This window comes from Microtus oregoni, unplaced genomic scaffold (assembly GCF_018167655.1).
Source record: "Microtus oregoni isolate MIOR12 unplaced genomic scaffold, Mior012 000055F_ref0000237, whole genome shotgun sequence".
NCBI lineage: Eukaryota > Metazoa > Chordata > Mammalia > Rodentia > Cricetidae > Microtus > Microtus oregoni.
In genome coordinates, this window is record NW_024543831.1 from 12,288,779 (window position 1) to 12,316,602 (window position 27,824).

The 27,824-nt window shown below is 37.6% G+C and overlaps 1 protein-coding gene across 1 annotated transcript in view; it reads right to left on the reverse strand.

The window, feature by feature from the left end:
- Etfa (electron transfer flavoprotein subunit alpha) overlaps positions 1 to 27,824 on the reverse strand; it is a 66,288-nt gene that overhangs the window by 15,944 nt on the left and 22,520 nt on the right. The window contains exons 5-9 of the mRNA XM_041638547.1: positions 26,280 to 26,379; positions 25,053 to 25,163; positions 24,332 to 24,433; positions 22,743 to 22,811; positions 16,729 to 16,811 (exon numbers count right to left, since the gene is read on the reverse strand). Of these exons, the coding sequence (XP_041494481.1) occupies positions 16,729 to 16,811; positions 22,743 to 22,811; positions 24,332 to 24,433; positions 25,053 to 25,163; positions 26,280 to 26,379 (465 nt within the window). The remainder of the gene's footprint in view (positions 1 to 16,728; positions 16,812 to 22,742; positions 22,812 to 24,331; positions 24,434 to 25,052; positions 25,164 to 26,279; positions 26,380 to 27,824) is intronic.

Below are 27,824 nucleotides of genomic sequence, written 5' to 3' on the forward strand. Positions count from 1 at the left end.
AAATAATATACCTACTATAGAGAAAAATCCTGAAACTTATGAGGACAGATGAGACTGACCCGCAGAAGTGGCAAGACTCTGAAGTTACTGCTATCTTTACTGTTAATGATATTTATTTAATTTATGACACCTGTTACTAGCTGATATTTTTTGGGTAACTATCAATGAAGTCAGTACCTGAACCCAGATAACCATTAAAGGGAAATAAATATCTAGAAGCAAAGCCAATGAGTGGGTACTGTGACTTAGTAGATGGACCTGGTGCTTATTAGGGAATATATAGCCGTGGCTTCTTAGTCACGGGTTGTCCAAACCCCTAAATCTATCCATAGATAGAGATTCCCCATAGTCTTTTACAGCCCATTTTCTTTCCCAAGAGGTTCAGGGAATTGACATCATCTGCACAAGCAGCCTACTTATGAAATGTTGAAAACTGGTCATGAACTCACGACACCCCTGCCACCTTCCAAGTTGCTGGGGTGATAACACCATGCCTGGCACAAAATATAAACTTTTATGGGTTTTATTTTTATTTTTACTTTAAACATGGATATTAATCTGTTTGACAAATTAAATATGAACAAAAAAGAAATAAATTTTGCCCTTGACCCCTTTAGTAGTATTTTTAGTTATAGATTTCAATTACATAGTATGTATAGAATCTGAAACAAGTTTTCCTTAAGGAAATGTTTTCACATTGAAATATGATTTAATTACTTTGTAATGAAATAGTTTTTCTTTACTTAGTTTGTTTCTATACTAATTCACATTTTTTCCCATTTGGAGAATATACTTTATATACCTAAAATAACAGAAAGCCAAATATGACCTTCTACACTTGGCCAAATTCACTCATGTGGTTAATTCATATTGAAATGTTTGAATATAAGGCACAGAATATTTAGATAAAATACTGACACAAAATCAAGTCTATTACAAATCTTTTCAAATTACGTTCATACATAAAGTTTATTTTGATCACCAAAATTATTATCAGTAAATATCTTAATGGATCCAAGTCAAAATATGTAATATTTACTTATCTGTAGAATTTGAGAGTTGTAAAGAACCACTGTGATCATCGATGTCATATATTTTAATCAATAAAAATAAATCTAGGCTACAGGAAACAAAGCTGATATTGGACCCCAAACCCCAACCTCCAAGCAGTAGCACTCTTTCCACTTACCAAACTACTTTCTCCCCAAACTTCTAGAAGCAGGATTTCTTTATTTTCTTTGATTTTCTTCATCACAGGGTTTCTCTGTATAGCCCTGGCTGTCCTGGAACTCACTCTGTAGACCAGGCTGGACTTGAACTCAGAGCTCTACCTGCCTCTGCCTCCTGACTGATGGGATTAAAAGTATGGGCCACCACGCCCAGGTAACAAAGGCTTTCTTGATGCTTAATCTATTAATGCTCAGACAATTTCTATAAAATAGCACTGAACAGTCACAACTGGAGGAAACAGTTTGGCAGCTTTGCAAAAGTTACACACAGTGTGACTCAGCACTTCCATTCCTAGGTCTACACCTACAAGTGACAACAGTAGCAGCGGGATAAAACCAATTCCAGAAAGTTGCCCTCTGACCTCCACATGCGAGTTGTGGTATATTCCCACATAACACACTATACACAGACACAACAATAACAAATAATCCTTAAAAAGAAAGCTATCCTCCTGAAACTTTCATACAATTTTCCACCTTCAAAAACTTTAATTCGGGAAAATGGGGAATGGCCCAGCAATTAAAGCACTTGCCTTATAAGCATGAGAACTAGTTTGGATCTCTAAAAACCCATGCAAATGCCAGGTGGACATGATGGCCCACCTGTAACTTCAGCCCAGGAGACAGTGGCAGGGATCCTCAGAACAAGCTGGCTACTGGAACTAGTCTCACAGACAAGCTCTGAATCTGATTGGGAGATTCTGCTTCAATGACTAAAGTAAGTGTTATAGAGAATAATTTCTGACATCAACATTGGGTCTTGATGGGCACTTGCACCTACACACATGTGCCCTGCCCCCCACCAGACACATATATACATGAAAAATAGAAAAAGAAAAATAAACCTTAGTGTGGTCCATCAAGATGACTCAGAGTAAAGGCAGTTTCCACACAAGTCCAACAACCTAAGTTCAAACCCCATACATGCCCCATGTAAGTTGAAAGAAGAGAACCAAACCTAAAATTGTCCTCTGACCTCTCCACATGTGCACCATGCACACACAAACGCGCACTAACACAATAATTACAAAGCTAAATGCGAGAATTTCTGGTTTTATTATCCTTTGAAAACACTTCACATGCAGTAACAACAGGAGAAGTTGGGTATAGTACTCAGAGGAATTCTCTGTACTGTCTTGTCAACTTTTCTGTAAATCTATAATTGCTTTAAAAACTGTATTTTAAAAACATAATTTCACAATCCTATTTGTGTGGAGGTCAGAGGACAACTTTGGGGAGCTGGTTCCGTTGTTCCACCATGGGTTTTGAGATCAAACTCAGGTCAACAGATTTGGTGGCAAGTCCTTTAACCACTAAGCCATATCTCTGATCCTAAAATGTACATGTTTCAAACAAGCAACCTGAGTTGGGAAGGTCAGTTGGAATTACACAAATCCTTTTTTAAGCATCTTCTTAAAGTTAAAGGGAATGGAATTCAGCTTATACTATGGAGAAAGGCAACATCAGGAGGAATACATTAAATCACTGATGCATCTAACCTAACCAGAGAGCTTCTCTCTATAACACTGGTTCTCAGCCTTCCCAATGCTAAGACCCTTTAATACAGTTCCTCATGTTGTGGTGACCCCAACCATAAAATGATTTCATTGTTACTTCATAACTGTGACTTTGCTACTGTTATGAATCATAATGTAAATATCTGATAAGAGACCCCTGTTGGGGTTGCTACCTACAGGTTTAGAACCACTGCTCTAAAATAATCTCATATTTTTTTTTTTTTAAGGAAATGGGTTAGGCTGTAATTGCAGCACTGAAGGGGTAGAGGCAGGATGACTGCTATAAGTTCAAGGCCAATACCAGACATTCAAAGTCAGCCTGGTCTCCATAGTGAGCTCCAGGCCAACCAAGGCAATACATTGAGACCCTGTTGTCTCAAAAACAACAAACAAAGGAAATGGAACACATACTGTTGTCCTCTGACAAAAAACTATTTCCAAAATACTGTTTGTCTAATATTAACATACAGTTAAACTAAGTAGTTAACTTTTTTTTTTTCTCTTTTTGGTTTCTTGAGAATGGGTCTTGCTTGATGACACAGGTGGCCCGGATTTACGTATCCTAAATTGGCCTAGTGTGCAATCCTGCTTCAGCCTCTTACAGGCATATGGCACTACACTAAGCTTTAACATTTTCTTTTCGTAGATTTTTTTATTCATTTTTTTGAACTCAAAGTAAATCCAAGTGTTGAATTACATGTGCTAAATTCACTGGCACTTGTAACGGATTTACATGTCCATCTGGTATAGTGTCTTATATTCTTTGACATTCAAATGCATACGTATCAACTTGATGCCATGCACAGAAACATAAATTCATTTTTGTATGAAAGATCCCCAAAATATACAGTGTTGGTTTTGCAGAATGGAAATTCAGAAGTTTCATTTCTTTCAAGTAACCACATCAAGATGACTAAAGTAGATCTGCTATCTATGCTAATTGATTTTCATGTCAGCTGACAATTAGGTTGACTATGTACAAGACATGTCAATCTGTCATTCAGTAGCATGCTTTTAAGCAGAAAAGGGGGGCATGTATACAATAGTTTCTAAAATTTAAATAGTTTAACTTTAAATAATAAAGTGGTAACGGGTAAAAAAAAAGTCCACTGATTCAAGTCTTCTGGAATAAATGTAAACAAAAAATTAGTCTGATAAATTTTAGCTGAGAACACAAACCAAAGATATATATAGAACTGCTAACTTTTGGCAGCTGCACAACCTAACAACATATACATGCAAACCACAACCTACAAATGCTGTACCTTCTCTCTGTCACTTAAGCTTCCCTGTAAGGGCTTTGATCATGCAGGCTTTGTAATTACCTTTTAAGAAGCATGCTTAGGGTGTTTTCTGGACTGCGGGTCCACACAGCATTTCTCTTTATCCTCTTGGGGTCAGAACATCAATTGCTTTCAGCCAAATGCACTCACATATGAATATTTTAGTACAATTTAATGCTTTTATACCAACCCCAAAGGGAAAGCACATCAATTTGTGAACACAGTTCTCTTGGAACTAAAAGCCAAGCTAGATAATGCAGTATGAAAGCGGTTGTCAATCTTCAGCTTTTTAGCAAGTTAGAGGGCAGCCCATCCCATAAACTCATTCCCAGTTGTATACAAACAACTCTATAAAGTTTGTTTCCACATTGACTTTTCAACACTAGTGAATTTTCAAAACAAAGGTCAGAAACAAAATGTACTGTCTTGGTAAATTCTCCTAAACTGCTTATTCATCTGGTAACTTTTGACTCTATTCACATAATCTCAAAATTATGAACTGGAAGTTGGTCTGTCAGTAAAATATCAAAATATAGGTAAAGTAATCCTCCACACCTACTAAGATGCTGCACTAAGTGTAAAGCACACTCCCTGGCAACAAACAGTAGATTCTAATGATCATAATACACTTATGTGTTTGCATGGCTGGAAAGGTCAGGTCTGAACCATCAAACAGATCACTGAGAGCAACACAGAAGAGGAACTTCTCCCAAATACATCAAGACTTAAAAAGTCATATTAAGTAAATCTAGTCACAGCGTAAACCTAAAATGCTGAACCTCAACAAGTATTAAATGATAATAAAATCCAATGAGCCTGATAAATATGAGAAATAATTTAACAATTGTTCATGATTTGAAACAAAATCCTTTCAGGACTGGTGAGGTGACCCACTGGGTAAGAGCATGTGCTGTAAAAGCAAGAGGATCTGAATTCAAATGCACAGTACCCATGTAAAATCTGGGCATAGTCCATGTACCCTGTAATCCTAGCACTGGTTAGTGGATATAGGCAGATGCCATGTTTGCTGGCTAATCAACCTAGCTGAAAGGGGGGAATTTCAGATTCATTTGAGAGGACCTGTCTCAAAAATTAAGGTGAAGACCAATAAAGAAAAACGGGCAATACCTTCTTCTAGTCCCTGCAAGCACATGTAGAATACATACCCATATGTGTTAACACATAATACAATACACATACTATAACACATATACAAAAATAATTTTTAACAGTTGCTTTAAAATTAGCTAGTGCACAGCATTTATAATATGCCAGGCACAGTTTTAAGATATATATAATACACAATCTCTCATTTAAACTTGTTTTACATATATTAGCTCATTTATTATTTACAACTCTGTGAAATAGGGATTTTTATCACCATTACACATCTCTGGAAACTGTAGCACAAGAGGCTAAGTGATTTATCTAAGGTCAATAGAAAGCACATGGGAAGCTAAATGCAGAACTCAGACAGCTTGACTGGCATCTAGATTCTTAACCAACCTTTCTTCCTTCCATCCTTCTTCCTCCCTCCCCTCTCTATTTTTTTTAAGATAGAGTCTCATGCAGTCCAGCCTGGGCCTGGAATTATTATGTACAGCCTGATCTTCCTGCTTCTATTTCCCATGGACTAGGATCAGAAGTATGTGCTACCATGCTAAGCACCCAATCTGGGCATTTTGTAATGCAGGTGTCACTATTACTATTCAAATAAACAACCCAAATCAAGCATTTACAAGAGTGTGCATTTCAGGTGATTATGAATCTGAGTGAGACTATACAATCAACTCAGCAGCTATTCCTCAGCTACTATCTAGACAGGATTGTGTATTATGTCCACACTGTATAATTACAAGCAAAGTGAACAGACACATATATTTGAGATTTTTTTCATATCACTTTTTGATTCAAGGCTTTAGACAATGGTTAACAGCCATTTATTTACAGTATTTCAGGAGCTGAGAAGATCACCTCTTCTTCATATCTGAGAGCTTTCTACCACCTTGCTTTCAATTATCCTGACACCACTGAACAGTTAGTATGGCTCCCTCTTCCCAACATACAGGCCATCCATAAAATATCTATTAATAAAAATGGGTCAAGTGTGATATATTCATATAATGGGATACTGTAGAATCAATAAAGCAAGCAAGCAACAACAGCAAAAACAAAACAAAACCCAGCCTGCCTGTGTTTACATAGAAAAAAAGCTTCAAAAGATTAGAAAGAACACATATAGTGTATTTTTTTTACTGATATTTTAAAAATACTGTATACCATTGTTCTCCAATATTTTCAGGTCACAAGATATAGATCATGATAACACAGTATGTTACACTTCAGTAAATGAACAAAGTTGGTCATAATGTCTACAATTCAAAGGCTGACAAGATCGGTCTCTGGAACACTTGAGACTCATACATAGCACTCAAACTGGTTTCCTTCCTCTCTCCCTTCCTTTTTCCTAGTCAGAATTCTGCATTATATCCTATGCTGGCATCAAACTACTCATGGCGATCCTCCTGCCTCATCCTCCTGAGTGCTGAAATTATAGACAAATACCACTCTATCTAGCTTTATATAGGACTCAAATTGAAAAGTTCAGCCATACACTGTTTAGAGATTTGCACAAACATAGTAAACATGAAAATGAAATGTATCAGAACAATAATCAAGTTTAGGATGACAGTTACTTTTGAGAAGAAGACTATACATTCAAAAAAAAGGTTCATGGGACTTTTAATAATATAACACTGCTCCTTTTTTGGTAGGGAGGGTTCAAGATAAGGTTTTTCTGTGTAGCCCCAGCTATCCTAGAACTCGCTTTGTAGACCACGCTGGACTTGAACTGAGAGATCCACCCAGCTATAACACTGCTTCTTAAATTGGGTGTTACTTCACTATTATGTTATTGATTAAAATAATGGCAAGCAAAGCAAATAAAGCAAGTGTAAACAACATTTCAAACTTAGCCTTGTGAGATGAGAAAGGGAGGAAAGAGGCTGCCAGGTAAATAGAGTTTTCTTTATAAAAATACAGAGAAGGAGTAAGCAGAGGAAAGACACTGGGCCCGGGGGAAGTGGGTAACCAGTGGGACTGTTCCTAAGGAGGCAGGAAGGATGAGCTCTAGAGAGCAGGTACAATATTAGCATCAAACAAAGAAAGAAGAGTGTTTTCTGACGCATGCAAATAAGCTTGGGCTTTGTTCTGTATGGTTTTTGCTTATATAGCAAGTACATTAAGTTTGCTTTCTTTTTGTCCCAAATAGGCAGTCTTTACCCTGTGCTCTAGGCTACAATCATCTTGCAGAGGGAGAGAGCTTAGCTAGCACCTCCATACATTCACCTGACTTCAGTTCCATTCTTTCTAATAAAATTCATTTGAAGAAGAGTCTGACAACCTAATTGCCAGCCCGCAGTTTTACCATACGACTGAACAGCAGACACAGAACCAGAAACCAAACAGTGTCTTGTCTCCCTAGAAATGCACTTACTATGCAATTGGCCCACCCTGAGGGTCATCATAAAACAACCCCATAAACTACTGTCCTATTTATAGTAAAGGTATTATTGAGGGTGTCAATCAATAGTGTCTTCTCTATATGGACTCAAGGGATATGTCTCTCTGATCTTGACACCAGGCCAAATGATACTCCTCATGTACAATTAGTCTGTTTTACTTTTGGGACCCTGTAAATCAGAGCACTCATCTTGTTTCCTAATATGAACTGGCTTCTAGAAAGCCTAATGCCAAAGATGTATCCCACGTCTAGAGATGGCCACATAGTTTTCCAGTCTTCATCTGCCACCTGAACTTGCTCAAAACCATTTAAAGTGCCGCCTACCACAAAGAGATTGGAAAAGCTTGCCTGTCATAGATAGGTGGTAGGGAGTAGGAGCATGAATACTGAGAAAGACTAAGATTGAAGCCAAATAACCAAGCTCTACTGTTCACCACAACCAATAAACGAACGACTAAAGAGGCACAGCAATGGGCCGAGCGGTGGTGGCGCACACCTTTAATCCCAGCACTCAGGAAGCAGAGGCAGGTGAGGCCAACCTGTCTATAAAGTGAGTTCCGGGACAGCCAGGTAAAACCCTGAAAAACACAGAAAAAACCCTGCCTCAAAAAAAACCAAAAGAAGCACAACAATGGATGTAAGTAGATTCTGTACTGGGGTATCAGAATTAGTAATGAATGTGAAGATAAATGATAAAATTGGAATGTTAAAACACTGAAAATTGGGGGCTAGAGAGATGGTCCATCAGTTAAAGGCACTGGCTGCTCTTCCAAAGATCCCATACATACAAAATACATAAATAAATCTTTAAAATACAGAAAATTAGAATAAAAACACAAACAAAATTGGAGTATGAAATACAACTGTACTAGAGCTGGAGCTGGAGACAGCACAGCAGCTAAGAGCACTAGCAGCACTTCTGGAGGACCCAGACTCATTCTCTACATCCATGTGACAGCTCACAACAGTCTGTAACTCCAGTCTGAGGAGATCCAATGCCATCTTCTGGCCTCTGTAGCACCAGGCGTGCATTATATTTTTATATCAAAAGTTAATTAGAAATAAAAAGTGATCACTGTCACAACAGTAAGCTGTGAACTAGCCAGTGGCCTCTGATTGGGGGCAGGGATCTATATCTTGCAAGACTGTGAGGTCATAAGGATACTGGGAACTGTTTCACACTGTGTAAATTATTGTGAGTGACAAAAATGCCATGTAACTAAATTTAATGTCTATTTTGGGTAGTATATAGTTTCCCAAATTAATAATAAAAAGCAAACCAATTATTCTTGTACAGACAACAAAATTGACTTTATATGTTCCATTACTTGAAGCACGGAACTTTTAGCTCCTTACCATTAGAAAAAACAGTGGTGATGCTTTTCAAAGTTGTTACAGTGCTAATAAGTCAAAATACTGGATATTTTAACAACAAAATGAGAAAATAAATAAGCCTTGAAGTGTTCAAAAGAGGCAAAATGGCCCCATTAAAATGGAATAAATAAATTGCTTTGTTAAAAACAAAGAATGCTGCACTAGTATTAGGAGAGATGGATTCAATAGCACACAATTCAAACGGGTGGAGGTGTGCAGAGTTTTTGGATGTTTACAAGTGTAATTCTTGCCAATAGTAGGATATGGCTGAAAAAAATCTAATGCAATATTAAGTAACATTAATAAAGCTATTATTTAGGGTGATAATAACCCAACTCTACACAGTGAGCACATAAAGTAAAACAATTATACATTCAAATCCTGGGCCTTGGGTCTCCTTATGGCCCTAAGGAAACAGCTCATATCATCCTGCTAAAACAACTATAAACCAGGATCAAATATGGATAGCAACCGTTTAAATGCTGGATATCAACACTGACAGGTAGAATTTGAGGAGTCCAAATTCTGTAGGGGAGAGAAGTATGCAGACATGAGTCCAGCATACTTTCCCCTTTTAACCTGGCGTATCTGCAATTTCTCCACAGGCCAATCAGAAATGAGGCTTTTTAAATAAAGACCAGAGGTCTTAGTGGTTGAAGAAAATACACAGAAGACAGGTGACTGCCACACTAGCTGGAAGTGTGTTCCTGAGAAGAGAAAACCATGAGGGAGAATTAAAGACTCTGCATAGAAATTCCATTTATGATGAGCGCTTGCAGCAAATGAGAAAGATCAAAGAAGTTCCTCAACTAAAGATCATATTAGAAAAATAAATAGGCACACCATAGACATGGAGAAAGTAAACAAGAAACTCACTACTCGAATTTCTTTTAAAAACTTCCATAAATCAGTAGCAGAAACAAGCAATTCAATTAATAAAAGTAAAAGATTTCAATAAACACTGTAAAAGAAAAATACCTAGATGGCCATTAACATAAGAGTTGCTACAGGCGGGACAGCCAAACTGAGAATGCTGAAAGAAGGGCGGAGTCAATGGAGCTGCCAGGAGTCACAGAGGGAGCCAGACATGCCGGAGGACAGGTAAAGCCACATAGATTACTAGAAATGGGTTAACTTAAGTTGTAAGAGCTTGTTAGTAGCAAGCTCGAGCTATTGTCAGAGCATTTAAAATTAATATAAGCCTCAGTGTGGCTACTTAGGTGTGGCTAGTGGGAAAGAAACATCTCCCTACAAGTTGCCCTATAATCCTGGAGTTCCTCATGATGTGAAGTAAGATTGAGAAATGAGGACTGAAGGAATGACAGATATATGAAAGATGATTTTAAACTAGTACCATTTGCTATAAAGGACATTAATGAAGTAGTAAGAAAAATTCAAATGGAGTCTTATGACTACATGGCATTATGTGTTCATATTAATATTTTTATTTGATAGATGGCATTATGGGTATGTAGGACTGGAATGGCATCATCTCAGCAACTTACTCTTAGATGGTCACACACACACAAAATGTTTTGTTCTATACTTGCAAATTGTTTCCCAAAAAAGGTTTTAGAACCATGATGTGTGTGTGTGTGTGTGTGTGTGTGTGTGTGTGTGTGTGTGTGAATATACATCTATGCCTGTAGTGGCCACTCGTCATTATCAACTTAAAATCACCACTGGACAAAAACACGCCTCTGTGAGTACTTTTGAGGATATTTCCAGAAAGGCTTAGCTGGGCAGTAAGACCCATCCTGAACATGGGTGATACTATCATGTGCCACGGTCCCCGCAGAATGAAAAGAAGTGAGCTGAGCATCAGTATTCACTGTTTCCTGACTGGATTCTGGGTGATCTTATTAAGCTCTTGTCATGTCTTCCTCATTACAATGGACCGTACCCATAAACTGAGAACCGAAATCACCCTTCTTTCAGCTGCTTTTGTCTGGTATTTGTAGCAGCGACAAGAAAAGGAACTAACACAGTTAATACATTAGAATTCTCTGAAGAGTTGTATGAGCTATGTTAAAGTCTTCAAAGCATTTAACGTTTACTCTTCTTATGAGCAAAATTCAATAGTTCTATAAGATTAATGCTGAATAAAGCTGGTTATATGAAACTTGTTTCCAATACAAGAATGGATGTCACCAGCCACTACCTGCACTTCTGTTTAATAACTATGAATGCCCCCTTTCTGTCACAGTAAGTCTGCCTGATACTTCAGGGTATACACTGAATTTCTAATAAAATAGTTTTGATTAGGAAGCTGTTGATCTTTTATGAATTCAAGCCCGAATGTGTCTACTCACATAAAACTGTACACACAAGATTTCCACAAAAAATATGTGTGCCACACCTAATTAAATGTCATGGAAGGCTCCAGCTCATCTGCTCAATAAATCTACTTACACAGCCAGACTAATGTGGTATGACAAGCAAGTCAGTCACACAGCGCTTTGACTTAATTTATGAATAGTTTTAGTGCCTATATTCAGTACTGAGATCTTCACTGACTTCAAGTAAGCTAAGTAACACAAAATATATTAACCGAAGAAGAAAGATTGCTTCATTGAACTTTCATGTTCATTCTGACATCAAAAGAAAAATAGGAAAGTCCTAGCATTGGAAAAAAAAATCACAGTACATATCTGAAAAATAATTTGTATACAAACTATATAAAGAAGTTCCAGAAAGAGACAATAAAAAGATAAATAATCCAAATTTAGAGGAACAAAATAGATATTTCAAAATAAGCTTCAAAGATAAACCTTAAAGAGTTGGCAGGTGTACAAGAGATGGAAGAGGGAATCTCAAACGCTGAAGATACAATAGAGAAAATAGACTCATCAGTTAAAGAGAACATTAAATCTAACAAAAGCTTAACTTAAAATATCCAGGAAATATGGGACACCATGAAAAGGCCAAATCTTAGAATAATAGGTATAGAAGAAGAAGTTCAACTCAAAGGCACAAAAATTTATTTAATAAAATCTTAGAAGAACTTTCCCAACCTATAGAAAGATATGCCTATGAAGATACAAGAAGTTTACAGAACACCAAATACACTGGATCCAAAAAAAAAAAAGTCCTATCGCCACATAATAATCAAAACACTAAACCTACAAAGTAAAGAAAGAATAATAAGAGCTGCAAAGGAAAAAGGCCAAGTAACATATAAAGGTAGACCTATCAGAATTACACCTGACTTCTCATTGGAGACAATGAAAGCCAGAAGGTCGTGGTCAAGCGTTATACAGACATTAAGAGACCCGGATGCCAGCCCAGACTACTATACCCAGTAAAACTTTCAATCATCATAGAAGGACAAAACAAGATGTTCCATGACAAAACTAGATTTCACCAATATTTAGCCACAAACCCAGTCCTACACAAGATACTAGAAGGAAAATTCCAACCCAAGGAAGATGGCTACACCAACAAAAACACAGACAATTGATCGTCTCATAGCAGCAAATCCCAAAGGGGAAAACTCACAAATTAACATCACCAACAATGAAAACTAAATTAACAGGAGATAGCAATCGCTGGTCATTAATAACCCTTAATGTAAATGGACTCAACTCATCTATAAAAAGGCACAGGCTAACAGACTGGATACAAAAACAGAATCCATCCTTCTTATGCATACAAGAAACACACCTCAACCTCAAAGACAGACATTGTTTCAGAGTAAAGGGTTGCGAAAAAATATACCAAGCAAATGGACCTAAGAAACAAGCGGGTGTAGCTATCCTAATGTTTAACACAATTGACTTCAAGCTAAAATCAGTCAAAAGAGGCAAAGAAGGTCATTTCATATTAGTCACAGGGAAAAACCCATCGGGAAGAAATCTCAATACTGAACATCTATGCCCCAAATACAAGGGCACCCACATATGTAAAAGAAACACTTCTAAAGCTTAAAAATACATTAAAGCAAAGGACACTGTCACTAAGACAAAAAGGCAACCCACTGACTGGGAGAAGATCTCTACCAACCCTGCAACAGACAAAGGTCTGATCTCCAAAATATATAAAGAACTCAAGAAACTAGACTTTAAAATGCTAATTAACCCAATTAAAAAATGGGGCACTGAACTGAACAGAGAATTCTCAACAGAAGAAATTCAAATGGCCAAAAGACACTTAAGGTCATGCTCAACCTCCTTGGCAATCAGGGAAATGCAAATTAAAACAACTTTGAGATACCATCTTACACCTGTCAGAATGGTTAAAATCAAAAACACCAATGATAGCCTTTGCTGGAGAGGTTGTGGAGGAAGGGGCACACTCATCCATTGCTGGTGGGAATGCAAACTTGTGCAACCACTTTGGAAATCAGTGTGGCGATTTCTCAGGAAATTCGGGATCAATCTACCCCAAGATCCAGTAATACCACTCTTGGGAATATACCCAAGAGATGCCCTATCATATGACAAAAGCATTTGTACAACTATGTTCATAGCAGCATTATTTGTAATAGCCAGAACCTGGAAACAACCTAGATGCCCTTCAATGGAAGAATGGATGAAGAAAGTGTGGAATATATACATATTAGAGTACTACTCAGTGGTAAAAAACAATGACTTTGCGAATTTTGCATGCAAATGGATGGAAATAGAAAACACTACCCTAAGTGAGGTATCCCAGACCGAAAACGATGAATATGGGATGTACTCACTCATAATTGGTTTCTAGCCATAAATAAAGGACATTGAGCATATAATTTGTGATCCCAGAGAAGCTAAATAAGAAGGTGAACGCAAAGAAAAACATATAGTCATCCGCCTGGATATGGAAAGTAGACAAGATTGCCGGGCAAAAACTGGGAACTTGGGGGTGAGGTGGCATGGGGCTAAGGGGAATTGGGGTGAGAAACGTGAGAAGAGGAGGACTGGGGAGCTTGGGGGAATGGAATGGGATGGGGGAATGGGATGGTTGGGACACAGGAGCAGAGAAATATATATCCTAATTAAGGGAGCCACCTTAGGGTTGGCAAGAGACTTTGACTCTAGAGGGGCTCGCAGGTGTCCAGGGAGATGTCCCCAGATAGTACCTTGGGCAACTGAGGAGAGGGAACCTGGAATGACCCTATCCTATAGCCATACTGATGAATATCTTACATATCATCTTAGAACCTTCATCTGGCGATGGATCGAGATAGAGACAGAGATCCAAATAGGAGCACCGGACTAAGCTCTTAAGATCCAAATGAGGAGCAGAAGGAGGGAGGACATGAGCAAGGAAGTCAGGACCACAAGGGGTGCACCCACCCACTGTGACAGTGGAACTGATCTATTGGGAGCTCACTAAGGCCAGCGGGACTGGGACTGAATAAGCATGGGATGAAACCGAACTTTCTGAACATGGCGGACAATGAAGGCTGATGAGAAGCCAAGGACAATGGCACTAGGTCTCGATCCTAATACATGAACTGGCTTTGTGGGAGCCTAGCCTGTTTGGATGCTCACCCTCCTGGACCTGGATAGAAGTGGGAGGACCTTGGACTTCCTGCAGGGCAGGGAATCTGGACTGCTCTTCATTCTCGAGAGGGAGGGGGAATGGAGTGGGGAGGAGGAGGAGAGGGGGAGGGAAGCGGGGGGAGGGGGCAATGTGTGGGAGGAGGGGGAGGGAAATGGGAAATGGGGAGGAGGCGGAAAAATTTTTTTTCAACAACTAAAAAAAAAATAAACAAAAAAATAAAGAAGAAAAAAAAAGTACACACCTTCTCTACCATCCTCTGTGCTCAAAAAAGAAACCCTCCCTGGGAAAGACTTTACCTCTGAACAGTCTTAGGTTCACATAACTTGTTCAAGAAACTATGTTCAAATGAGGAAGAAAAGAACAGGGAACCAAACTTTCAGGGTGAGGAAAAACTTGTGTATGCAGTGAACTTACTTGAAAGACAATCTTTATTTGAAGAGCACATGGTTTAAAGTGCACACTGCTCTGAACCCAGCTTGGGTGGTCTGTTCAGCACCCTCTCTGTAATTTTAAACGTGAATGAGGCAGGAATTTTTTTTTCAACAACTAAAATATAAATAAAAAAACTCTAAAAAAAATAAATCCTTATTAAACTAAAAAAAATACATTAAACGTCACACATTCCCCTCTTACCACTGGACAGGTCAATCAGACAAAAAAAAAATGAACAGAGAAATAAGAGAACTACACTTCTGCATTGCTGGTAGGAATGCAAGCTGGTACAACCCCTCTGGACGTCACTGTGGCAATTTCTCAGAAAATTAGGAAACAACCTTCCTCAAGACCCAGTAATACCACTTTTGGGTATATATCCAAAGGATGCTCAATAGTGCCACAAGGACATGTACTATGAACTATGTTCACAGCAGCTTTGCTTTTCATAGCCAGAACCTGAGAACAACCTCAATGCCCCTCAACTGAAGAATGGATAAGGAAAATGTGGTACATTTATCCAATGGAGTACTACACAGCAAAAACAAAACAAAACAAACAAAAAAAAAAAACCCGACATCTTCAATTTTGCAGGAAAATTGATGGAGCTAGAAAACATTATTTTGAGCGAGGTGACCCAGACACAAAAAGACAATTATCACATGTACTCACTCATAGGTGGTTTTTAAACATAAAGCAAAGAAAACCAGCCTACAAACCACAATCCCAGAGAACTTAGACAACAATGAGGACACTAAGGGAGACTAACATAGATCTAATCTACATGGGAAGTAGAAAAAGACAAGATCTCCTGAGTAAATTGGGAGCAGGGAGACATTGGGGGAGGGTTGGAGGAGGAAGGGGCGAGGCAGGGAGGGGAGCAGAGAAAAATGTAGAGCTCAATAAATATCAATTTTAAAAAGTTAGACAAAAAAAAGAGTTGGCAGGTGTTGGGAGAGAGGGAACATGTTCAAAATATTTTGTATGAAAAATTTTAAAAAGGGTTGACTATTTTGAAGTCATCATCTTGAAGACTAGGGTACTAAGAGAGTTTAGTAAACATGATTCAACATAAAAATATTTTCCTCATGCAATATAAATGTAAACTAGTTGAAAAATGATTTTACTTAGGAAATATGAATTGTCAAGAGATATTGCAAAAGATTCAACTCTTCCTACATCTCCCCTTTAAGGTTTTGCAAAGATTTTTAGAATATGCTGCCTGGCTAGGCGTGGTGGCCTAAGCCTGAAATCTCAGCGCTTGGGAAGCTACAGCAAGAAGACTGTTGGAGCTTCTGCCCAGCCTGGAATTTTTCTCTCATCCTCTTGGCAAAAAGGAAAATTCTAGCAGAAGAAATCAAAATGTCCTGAAATTTATGTAAATAGATAAAAATATTGAACTAAACTAGGTGCTCAGGATCATACAAGACTATAATTGTCATTTGTAGCTTCTAATGACAAAAGTCTAACTAAAATAGGCTAATTGTCCTGTTTTTATGCTTAAAAGACTTTATGAACAACATTATCAATGTAAATTTCAAAATCAATAAAAAACTAAGTTAGGGATGTAGCTCAGTGGAATAGCATTTGCCAACATGTACAGAGTCCTAGTAGCTCTACCACACCACACAAACACATACACATAACATGCATTATGACCTCATACTGCTTTATATCTTTGTGCAAAATAACTCCTAATTTTAAAACTGCTAAGCATTTTAATAAGACCAAAAAACCTCCAGTCGTTGTAAGGACACATTATAATGGCTAGCTGTATAGGATCATTGAGTAAGATATAAATCACTGAAATTATTGTCCAAACAAATACACACAGTGCTGATCCCCACAGAACTCTGCGGGGCATATTTTATTGCAATACTTACCGGCGCTACTATTTTTCCTGTCTGACCAACTTGCATGTCATTGGGAACAAAGCCAGCATCAACAGCAGCACGGGAAGCACCAACTAAAAGGGGAGGAAATGCCATTATTTTCAAGCTAGTGAGATAGTCACCAACAACCACAAAGCAGCACCCTAATATATTATATACTCAAAAATTATTGTATAAAGAACTCACTGTTGAAAAAGAAATCCTATAACTTTTTAAGAATTCTAAACATTAAATACAAGTGCATTTTTCAAGAAAAAATTCCACAAATTTCTTTTCCTTCTCTTAAATTTATTTTTAAATATTTTATTGATTGATTGTATGTATATAAGCCTGTGTGAGGGTGTTGGATCTCTAGAACTGGTCTGGAGAGTTCTGAGCTGCCATGTGTATGTGCTAAGAATTGAACCTAGGTCCTCTGAAAGAACAGCTAGTGCTCTTAACTGCTGAGTCATCTCTCCACCCCACCCCTTTTTTGAGACAGAGTCTCTCTATGTAGTCCTGGCTGTCCTGGAACTCACTATTTAGACCACGCTGACCTTGAATGCAGAGATCCTCCTGTCTCTGCTTCATGAGTGCTGGGTTTAAAGGCTTAGACCACCAATCCAGGCACAAATTTCAATTCCTCAATTTGGCTGGCTTCTGATATTTACTTTTATGAAAAAATCATCCATAAACTTCACATTATAATCTATTTAGGAAATATCATACAATGTTCCTTTATATACTAACTTCATGATTTTTAAAGAAATGCTGTATAATATCATTACCTCTTAAGATCAGATAAAGTCACATTTAACACAAGTATCTCATATTAAATTAACAAATAAAAATGTAACTGTTTTCCTATCCACAAGGAGATCTGTTTTGGGGGCAGAACCACCCGTTCTGGAGAGAATGAAGAAAGGAACTAAAGTATTTCTTCTGTGTACTGTCACATTAATGTATTCTTGTTCTGGTTTCTTAGGATAGAATCTCAGATGGTTAAATTTAGATCATCTTTCCTTTTAATACATATTTAATACTATAAATTTCCCTATAAGAACTTATCCTGTTGGTACAGGTCTGTACTCCTAGCTATATGGAAGGCTGGGGCAAAAGGATCACGAGGCTGGCTAGCATGGGCAAAGTAGTGAGACTGTCTCAAAGATTTGAAATATAAAAACAAACAAATTAAGATGGGGGCATGTGGACACAGCTCAACGGTGGAACACCTGCCTAACATGTGAGAGGCCCTCAGCTTAATTCCCAGTACTAGAACACTCCCCACCCGAGCCAAAGCACTGCTTTCATTGTACCATACACTTTCTTCATTCAGTTCAAAATATTTCTCTTGAGATGTCTTCCTTTACTCATGTTACATAGAAACATGCTCCATGTGTCTTGGGATTTTCTAGCTATATTTCATTTATAACATCTAGCTCAAGCTTACTGTGGTCTAAGAACAGACATCATATGATCCCTATTCCTTTAAATTTATGAAGGCGTTTTATGGTCCCAAATGTGGTCTTCCTTGCTGAATGCTCCTATCAGCTTGAGAATTTGCTGATGTGCAACAAAGACATCAATAGATGTTAATTCAATCCAGCTATCGGTTGAGTTCAACTAAGTTTCCCTGTTTTTTTTCTATACATTTCTGATAGACTCATTGAACTGTACTAGTAGATTCATCTATTTCTCCTTGGAGTTTATCAACTGTTTTCTCTTTTTAGAAGTATTTTGTGTGTACCCAGGTATTTGTAGAGCATGTGTGTTGACAAGTGTATGTGTATATAAAAGACAGGTTGACTCTGAGTAGAGAACCTTTCTCTATCGCTCTCCACCATTTGCGTGTGTGTAAATTTTAGCTTTATCTTTTATCTTTGTTCTATGTGTCTGGGTATTTTGTCTACACATATGCCTGTGCACTACTTCTGTGTAGTGCCCATAGATACCAGAGACGGCATTGGATCTTCTGGAACTAGAGTTACAGATGGTTGTGAATCTGCTATGTGGGTGCTGGGAATTGACCTCAAGTCCTCTGGAAGAGCATCTAGTGTTCCTTAACTGTAGAGCCATCTCTCCAGCCCCTCTCCATTTCATTTTTTGAGAAATGGTCTCTTCACTGATCCTGGAGTACAGCATTTGGGTAGGCTAACTGGCCAGCAAGTCCTCAGGATTCCCCTGCTCTTACCTACCAGTGCATCTGTCCACCACACCCAGCTTTGTATATGGGTGTAGGGGCTCTGAACTGAACTCCTCAGCAAACATTTTTTTGACTAAGTCTTTTCCCCAGCCCCTTGTATTTGTTTATGAAACATTTTGCTATACTTCTGATATTTAACTTTTGACTGTCAACCTGATGGGATAGAATCACCATGGAAACAAATCTCTGGGTGTATCTGTGATGTATTATCTAGATTAGGAAGGAAGTGGGAAAACCTATCTTAAATGTGGGTGGTACCATTTCATGGGCTGGGCATTCATTCATCACTTTCTGCTTCTGTATGAGACATAATGAGGCCAACCACCCTACTCCTCCCACCCTATCCTCCCTGCCACGATAGATTGTATCCCCTGAGATGGAGAAACAAATATTCCCTTTTTAAAATTGCTTTTATTGCTTCTTCACAGCAACAAGACAGTAACCAATACAGTCATCCAAGTTGGTCCTGAATTCCTGGGAGTAGGGGTCTTCCTGCTCTAGCCACCCAGTGCTAGGACTATAAGCACATACTACATCAAGCTTCAATTCCAACAGTTTTTGCCTCAGTTATTTGGCTATTGTTTTTTAGAAGATTATACTTTCGGGCTTGCCATGTCATCTGAGAGAAATGACTCTTTAAATATTATGTAGTGCCTCCCTCATTTTTAATAACTTGCTTTGCTATTAAGCTGGCACAGCATTAAAATTTTTTGTTTTATTTTTTTGCTTTTTCAAGACAAGGTTTTTCTGTGTAGCCCTGGCTATCCTGAAACTCATTCTGTAGACCAAACTGCCCTTGAACTCACAGAGACCTGCCTGCCTCTGCTTTTTGAGTGCTGGGATTAAAGGCGTGGGCCACTAGTCTCAGCTTAAATTTTTTTCAACTAGTCTTAATCAATATGTGTGTATATGTATGTATATGTGTGTGTGTGGATGTGTACACAATACACATTTTAACTTTTTGAGAATTTCACTCAATATATTTTGAACATAATCATCCCCCCTCAACTCCTCCTTAACACCCTCTCTAACCTTCCATCCCTTCTCATCCTGGTGTAGGAGGCTCTTTTATTCTTGTTTTGCTTTCATTGGTTAATGAATAAAGAAACTGCCTTGGCCCTTTGATAGGGGAGAACTTAGGTAGGTGTGGAAAAGAGAACTGAATGCTGGGAGGAAAAAGGCAGAAGTCAGAGAGCCGCCATGGAGCCACCAGAGACAGATGTGCTGAATCTTTCCCAGAAGGCCACTGCCACATGGCGATATACAGATTAATAGAAATGGGTTAAATCAAGATGTGAGAGTTTGCCAATAAGAGGCTAGAACTAATGGCCCAAGCAGTGATTTGATTAATACAATTTCTGTGTCATTATTTCAGGGCTAAGCAAGCTGGGCGGCCGGGACAAACAAGTGGGCCCTCACCATTACAACATCATCCAACTTTTATTTTTTTTTCCCTCTTTACCCATCGAGGTAGTTTGTGTCAGCCTGCTGGTATACTTCTATATTTAAAGTGAGTTTCTTATAAATAAGAAAGAGCAGGTGGTGGTGGTACACGCCTTTAATCCCAGCACTCAGGAGGCAGACGCAGGCGGATCTCTGTGAGTTTGGGGCCAGCCTGGTCTACAAGCGCTAGTTCCAGGATAGGCTCCAAAGCTATAGAGAAATCCTGTCTTGAAAAACCAAAAAAGAAAAGAAAAGAAAAAGAGAGGGGGGGGGAAGGAAGGAAGGAAGGAAGGAAGGAAAGAAAGAAAGAAAGAGAGAGAGAGAATTAGGTCTTGGTGTTCCATCTACTATGACAATCTTTTCATTGGTGCATTTAGATCACTGACTTTCAAAATGGTTACGGACAATCTTGGACTGACTGGTATCTATATTATTTGTTGCCATTTTTCTTTATTATTTTTATCTTTTATACTTTCTGTGTTTTTTTTTAAGACTGAGCCTTTTATATAATTTACCTTATCTTTTTCACCCCCCTCCTTTTTTTTTTTATAGTGACTATGTTGGAGTTTGCAATTGACATCTTCTCTAATTGTACTTTCAAATTAACACTGTGCCACTTCAGGGTATGCATGTATTGCAGGATAGCCCCAAATCCTATCCCTACTGTTCCCTGGTAGTATCTGTCACACATCACCTACCTGTGAGCAAGCATGAATGCTCTACAAATATAGAAGGAATTGACCACATTACTGTTTATTATTTCAACTACACTATTAATTGTTAGATTAAGAATAAGTACATTTTTATTTACTTTCATGTCTTATGATCCTCTTCTTTACTCTCTTTTGACCCCTATTTTCCTCATTTCTTAAGAATTCTTTTTTTTCCCATTTATTTAGTTAACATTTTTTCATTTATTTTACATACTGATCACAGTTCCTCTCTCTCCCTCTTTAGCATTTCTTCTAAGGTAAATTTGCAACAGATTCCTTACTTTTTATTTATTTATTTTGGTCTGAGAGTTTTCTATTTCCCCTTTGCTTCAAAGGATAATTCCAGGGTTACAGAATTCTAGGTTGCTGTGGTTTTTTCCTCTCAACACTTGAAGACTTTTATCCCATTCTCATTCACATGGCTTCTGAAGAAAAGCTGAATGTATTTCTTATCTTTGCTACAGCACGACCTTCTTTTTAAACTCCACTCTGTTTTTTTTTCAGGATTTTTATCTTCACCTTTGACTTGTTATAGCTTGCAAATTATACACACACATACATTTGGTGGTTCCTGAGCTTCCTGGATCTTTGCTTAGGTGTGATGGGAACGTGGGGGAACTTCTCGGGCTTCGCTGACTCAACACTCTGTTCTGTCCTCCCGCCTCCACATTACACCATTGTTCTTCAGTTGTAGTCACTTTTAGTTTACTTTCTATCATTTTACTTATATTCTTTAGAGTTGTCCCCTAGTTTCTGGATAGTTTATTATTTTCTAGCTCTTTTTTTTTCTTTACGTTTTAGCTTTAACCATGCCTGTGACGTGCACTCAAGTTCACAGACACTTTTCTCAGTCTATCCAGTTTACTATGTTCATAAGATGTAGCCACTTCTGCTCCCATGGTTTTTTTTTTTTTTACATCTTTATCATTTTTCCCAGTTCTTTCTCAGCATAAAGAAAAGTACATTTATTTAGTAGTGTGTATATGTAAGTCATACAGGAATCAGAGCATGTGAGTATGTTGGGGAATACCTAGTAGGATGTCTACAGTAGGCTTTGAGTATTTTAAAAATCAAAACTAGATAGAGTCCTAAGATTTGGCAAATGTAAAACTGCCACATACACATTCTTTAAGATTTACTAAAGTAAATGATACCCCTTTACTGAGATGTTTCAGCATTTACTGGAGGACCAAGAAGACTACTTCAGAAAGAATGATTTAATGGTCAGGACATCAAATCATGAAAACCCATATAAGTCAGAAAAGCAAGTATCTTATGTTTTCTCTCATGTAGAATACAGACTTAAAAACATAATGACATGGAAAGAAGAAGAGGAAAAAAGAGGAAGGCAGAAAAGAAATAAGTAATAGGGAAAATATGACCAAAATATGTTATAAACATAAAAATGAATAGAAATGCCACAACCAAAATTATTTTGTATAACTGATAAATGATAATAAAGTTAAACAATAAAGCTGAATCAATAAATAAATGAAAGAAAAACTGAAAACCATAGAAAGCAAAATAACCTGAAGGTTTGGAGGACCTACATATATAAAGAGATATATATACATACATACATACATCATACATACATACATATATATATATATAAAAATATGTCCAGCAAAAAGAGAACATCATGCTACAAAGGAAGATGCCTTTACCTGCAGCATGCAGTTGATCTGCCAGATCGTACAGTAGCTTAAAGTTCTCTCCACTCTTCAAGCCCCGACCTCATTAAAAAAGAAAAAAAAATTAGGTATATACATGTTGGACTCTGCAAAATGTTTGCCATTTTATATGCTAAATTGAATGCCCATATTACAAACTGCCCAATTAACCGTACTACCACCTCCTTTACAAAGCCTTTCCTGATATCTACGAAACATTCAGCATTGCAGTTAATTAACTACATAAAGAGAACACTGTGATGCTTGCCGTTTCTCCACTATAATGGAAACACTTTAAGTCCAAGATGCAAGAACCAGTGCTCTCTAGGTCACTGCTCTATCTATGGTATTGGAAAACTCTTACTAGTACCTGGCAAATATTCCCTGCATGACCGACTCAAAGTTCCTGCTAGATTTCAAACTCCTTAAGAGCAAACATATTCTTTTTTGTTTTTATTTCTTCAGGAAATGGAAATGTATCAGTCCCATACAATAGGTATTTCCTGAATGTACAAAACAATAAACAAGACAAACATCTTTGAAAAATATTAAATTGTTCCCTCTAAATACCACTGGAGCAATAGATGGCTGTTAAGAACATTAACTATTTTGTTTAATGTTTAATTTGAAAAAATTTTAAAATCACATCAATCATTATTTTCTCAAAAACTCAGTCAACAAACTATAAAGGAGCATAATACACAAAAAGAAGTAAGTCAGGTCTTGACGTTAACTGTGAAGGGTTTCCCAGGTGTCATCCACAGAGACTTGTTTACCCTTGAAAGTCTTTGAAAGTAAAGTGGAGCAGGCGATTTACACACAACTTCGAGATTCCAATCACTTTTTCCACAGCCCAAAAGCCAATCAAATGTCATTTAAAAGTCAAAACAAACAAAACAAACAAAACCCACAGATTTCTGTAAAAACAAAACATCACGTGGCCGAGGTGTGGACTGAGATTTGAACCCTGTTCCACAGATGCCATCAACAGATGTGTGCCAGGAAGCCCAAGTTCTGTATTATGGTCATATTTTTATATTTCTAGTAAAATATGACTAATACTTACAACTTAACAACTTCTGACATTTGGAAAGAAAAAGTAAAGGGCTGGAGAGATGACTCAGTGGTAAGAGCACTAACTGCTCTTCCAGAGGACCCAGGTTCAATTCCCAGCACCCACATGGCAGCTCACAACTGTCTGTAACTCAGTTCCAGGAGATGTAACACCCATGGCAAAACACCAATGGACATAATATAAAAATAAATAAAAGTTAAAAAAAACCCACAATTGAAAGGAAGGAAAGACGGACGGACGGACAAATAGACTAGATGCTCCAGACTACAGACGAAGGAAGGAAGGAGGGAGGGAGGGAAGGAGGGAAGGAGGGAAGGAAGGAAGGAAGGAAGGAAGGAAGGACAGACCCAGACTACAGATTCAGCTCAGTAGTGTAGAGCTTGCCTACAATGTGCAAGACCCTGGGTTCCATCCCCAGCACCACCAAAAACTAAATAAAAGATTATGTTTTTTAAATGAAGTCTGCAGTGTATAGCTTATGCTATCTTTTAAATTATATTTCACTTACCACCAGAAACCACCACTTTGGCACCTGTTAGTTCTGGTCGATCACTTTTCGTCAATTTCTGATCAAGCCACTCTGATATTCCCACTGGCGAAGAACTTGGTGCTGCATACATTGATAAATAAATAAAATTTAAAAATGAGAATGACTTCAAGTCATATAGTGATAATTATTTTTAAGACCAACAAATAAACATCCAATTCTAGGAAATTTAAGTATACATATTTTCATGTTCCCAATTTCATTTTCTTTAATTATAAAGGTTTAAGAAGACAAGATTCTTTTGGGAAATCATTTACTTCTCCTAAGTTCATCTACAAAAAACAAAATAACCCATTCTCTCAAGTGTTCAAATAAGATGCTAGACATGTTAAAATGCCACCCCTATTTTTACTATTATTACATTCTTCTATTATATTGACTCACTCAAATACCACATGAGGAAACAATAATGAAAGTAAAAGTCCTAATACAAGCATAACAGATTAATCTTAATTGATCCTCTCTCCTGCTCTTTCAATCTACCAAAGAAATTATTCTTGTACCAAGAGGAAGCGAAACAGACATAAATTATAATTATTTATACAACCTTGGGATATGAGTCAGCTGAATTTTTACTTTGTACTAGAAATTAAATCAGAGGTTGTCTCTTATTTCTAATATAATCTACAGAGTGAAGAAACAAGAAATGCCAAGCTATCAAAAGGCTCAAATGAATACTTACCCTTTTCTGAACTGGCACTACCTCCACTTGTTGCTGCGGCTTCAAAAGATGTTCCTCGAACAGAAAACACCTTCACTTTCTCATCACACTTCACTGTACATAATGCATTTCCTGAAACATAAATTTTTTTTTGTTTTTTTTTTTTTTAAGACAGGGTTTCTCTGTGGTTTTGGAGCCTGTCCTGGAACTAGCTCTTGTAGACCAGGCTGGTCTCGAACTCACAGAGATCCGCCTGCCTCTGCCTCCCGAGTGCTGGGATTAAAGGCGTGCGCCACCACCGCCCGGCCTGAAACATAAATTTTATTATAAAGAAGGAAGAACAAAAGTATTCCTCTCAGGCTCAGAATTTACTTTATGAAGATGAGGCAAAAAAATAATCATGGACCAATTGATTCCTATGTCTCTTGTATATAGGAAAAGAGCCACCACAGTGAAGAGCTTCACACGGGACTACCTATACTCTGAATGTCTTTTAATGCACATGGAACTGAAAGCAAGGACTGAGAAAACTATTTTAAAAAGAAGATTTTGCCTTTCCAGGTACTACTTACAAAATATAGCTACTTAAACAAGAACTGAAAAAGGACCATAGCAACAGTCATGCTAATGTGGAAAGGGGAAACCTTACAGGTCCCACTCCTAGACAAAGAACTACAGGCAACTAATGACTAGTAAGAGAGGGAGAACTAGACTCTCCCAGGGATGGGCCCTTTCACTGCTTATCCAATACAACTGTCTATCCAATGCAAAGTAGCCAGCCCTGAAATCACATATACACATCTAAACTAAACAGACCTACCGGGTTGTACTTACATATTAATGCCTATGTGTATAACATAAAGAAAAAAACGCCATCAATTTGAGAGTAAAGGGGAATGACACAAGGAGAGGTGAGAGGGGAGAAGTGATATAATTACATCTTAACTAAAATTTTAAAATACTTATATACATACATACATATTGGATGGCAAGCTTAATCTCTATTAACCACTCAGGGGAAACCTCACTCCATAAACTCAAAGGCCAGTATAAAAGCACCATGCACAGGATAAATCAGATGGAATGCCATGTCATGCTATAGTAGCAATTTTGAACTAAAGCGTTTCTCAGAAACCTTTAAGATGGTTCATTTAATCATATGGTTTGTTTCCAAATCTCTTTTTAAGACTATATCCTCCCCCACCCCAAAAAACGGCATGTTGATTAGTTATCTTCCTTGGGACCTACCTGCATAGACAGTTCTCACAAATGTATCAGGTGACTTGATCTCAATGATGTCAGAAACTGGGGCAACATCAAGTTTGGCTGCTACCCTGGGCAAAAGGTTCTAAAAGAAAAAGAGTAGTGAGCTACAAAAATGCAAGCTGATTAATACAATGACCAACAATGGTATCTTCTAATTTCCTTTAAAGGGAAGTAGAAATTTTAATTCAAATTCAAATATTTTATACTTCACACGTGTCTTTGAACATGGGACATGAAGTCCAGTTTTTGAGGTAATCTTTAAAATTAAGTGCCTACCATTACTCTATGTTAAGAGTTGTACAAGATTTACAGTAATTAGCTGATTCAATCTGATAAATTATGAGATCTACTGCCCTAATAATAAATATCAAGTACAAGATGTGACAGTTATGGATCCCTGAATTTAAACAAGAGAAAGAGAAAAAAATCAGAAGAGTAAAATACTGGAAAAGAATTTATATATTTACTATAAGATATGAAAGAAAAACTTTCAGCCGTCATTTCAAACTCTGTCGAGTTCATGTTGCACAAATGAATCAATCACAGCAGCCTGAGTGTCAAAGATCATGTGAACAACAGAAACAAGCACACATGCTCTTGCTGACACAGGTACATAACAGTTAAGTAAACACACGCATAACTTTGCTCTCAGTAGCCAGCATCCTTAAGCAGGTCAAAATCTCCTTGTGTCTAGTTGCAATATAACGAGGGAAAAGGAGCTTCCACATGTCTAGTTAAAATTGCACTAAGGCTCTAGGGCTCTAAAGCAGAAGAGAGTCACTTTGTGAAGACTGAATTTCCATGTTTCTGACTGAGGTTCTTTTAGATAATATAAGAAAGCATACAAAGTCATGGAAACTGAACAGTCAACTATTGAACCATAGCTGGATTAAGGAAGAAATAAAGAAAGAAATTAAAGTCTTCCTGGAATTCAATGAAAATAAAGAAACAACATACTCAAACTTATGGGACACTATGAAAGCAGTCCTAAGAGGAAAGTTCATAGCACTAAGTGCCCACTTAAAGAAAACAGAGAAAGCTCACATTGGAGACTTAACAGCCCACCTGAAAGCTCTAGAAAAAAAAGAAGCAGACTCACCTAGGAGGAGTAGAAGACTAGAAATAATCAAAATGAGGGCTGAAATCAACAAAATAGAAACACAGAAAATAATACAAAAAATCAATGAAACAAAAAGCTGGTTCCTGGAGAAAATCAACAAGATTGACAAACCACTATCCAAGCTAATCAAACGGCAGAGAGAGAATTTGCAAATTAATATGATCAGAAATGAAAAGGGGGACATAACCACAGACACAGAGGAAATTCAGAGAATCATTAGATCTTACTACAAAAGCCTATATGCCACAAAATTGGAAAATGTAAAGGAAATGGATACTTTTTTAGATAAATATCATATACCAAAGTTAAATCAGGACCTGGTGAACAATCTAAATAGACCTGTTAGTCGCGAAGAATTAGAAGAGGTTATCAAAAACCTCCCTACCAAAAAATGCCCAGGACCAGAT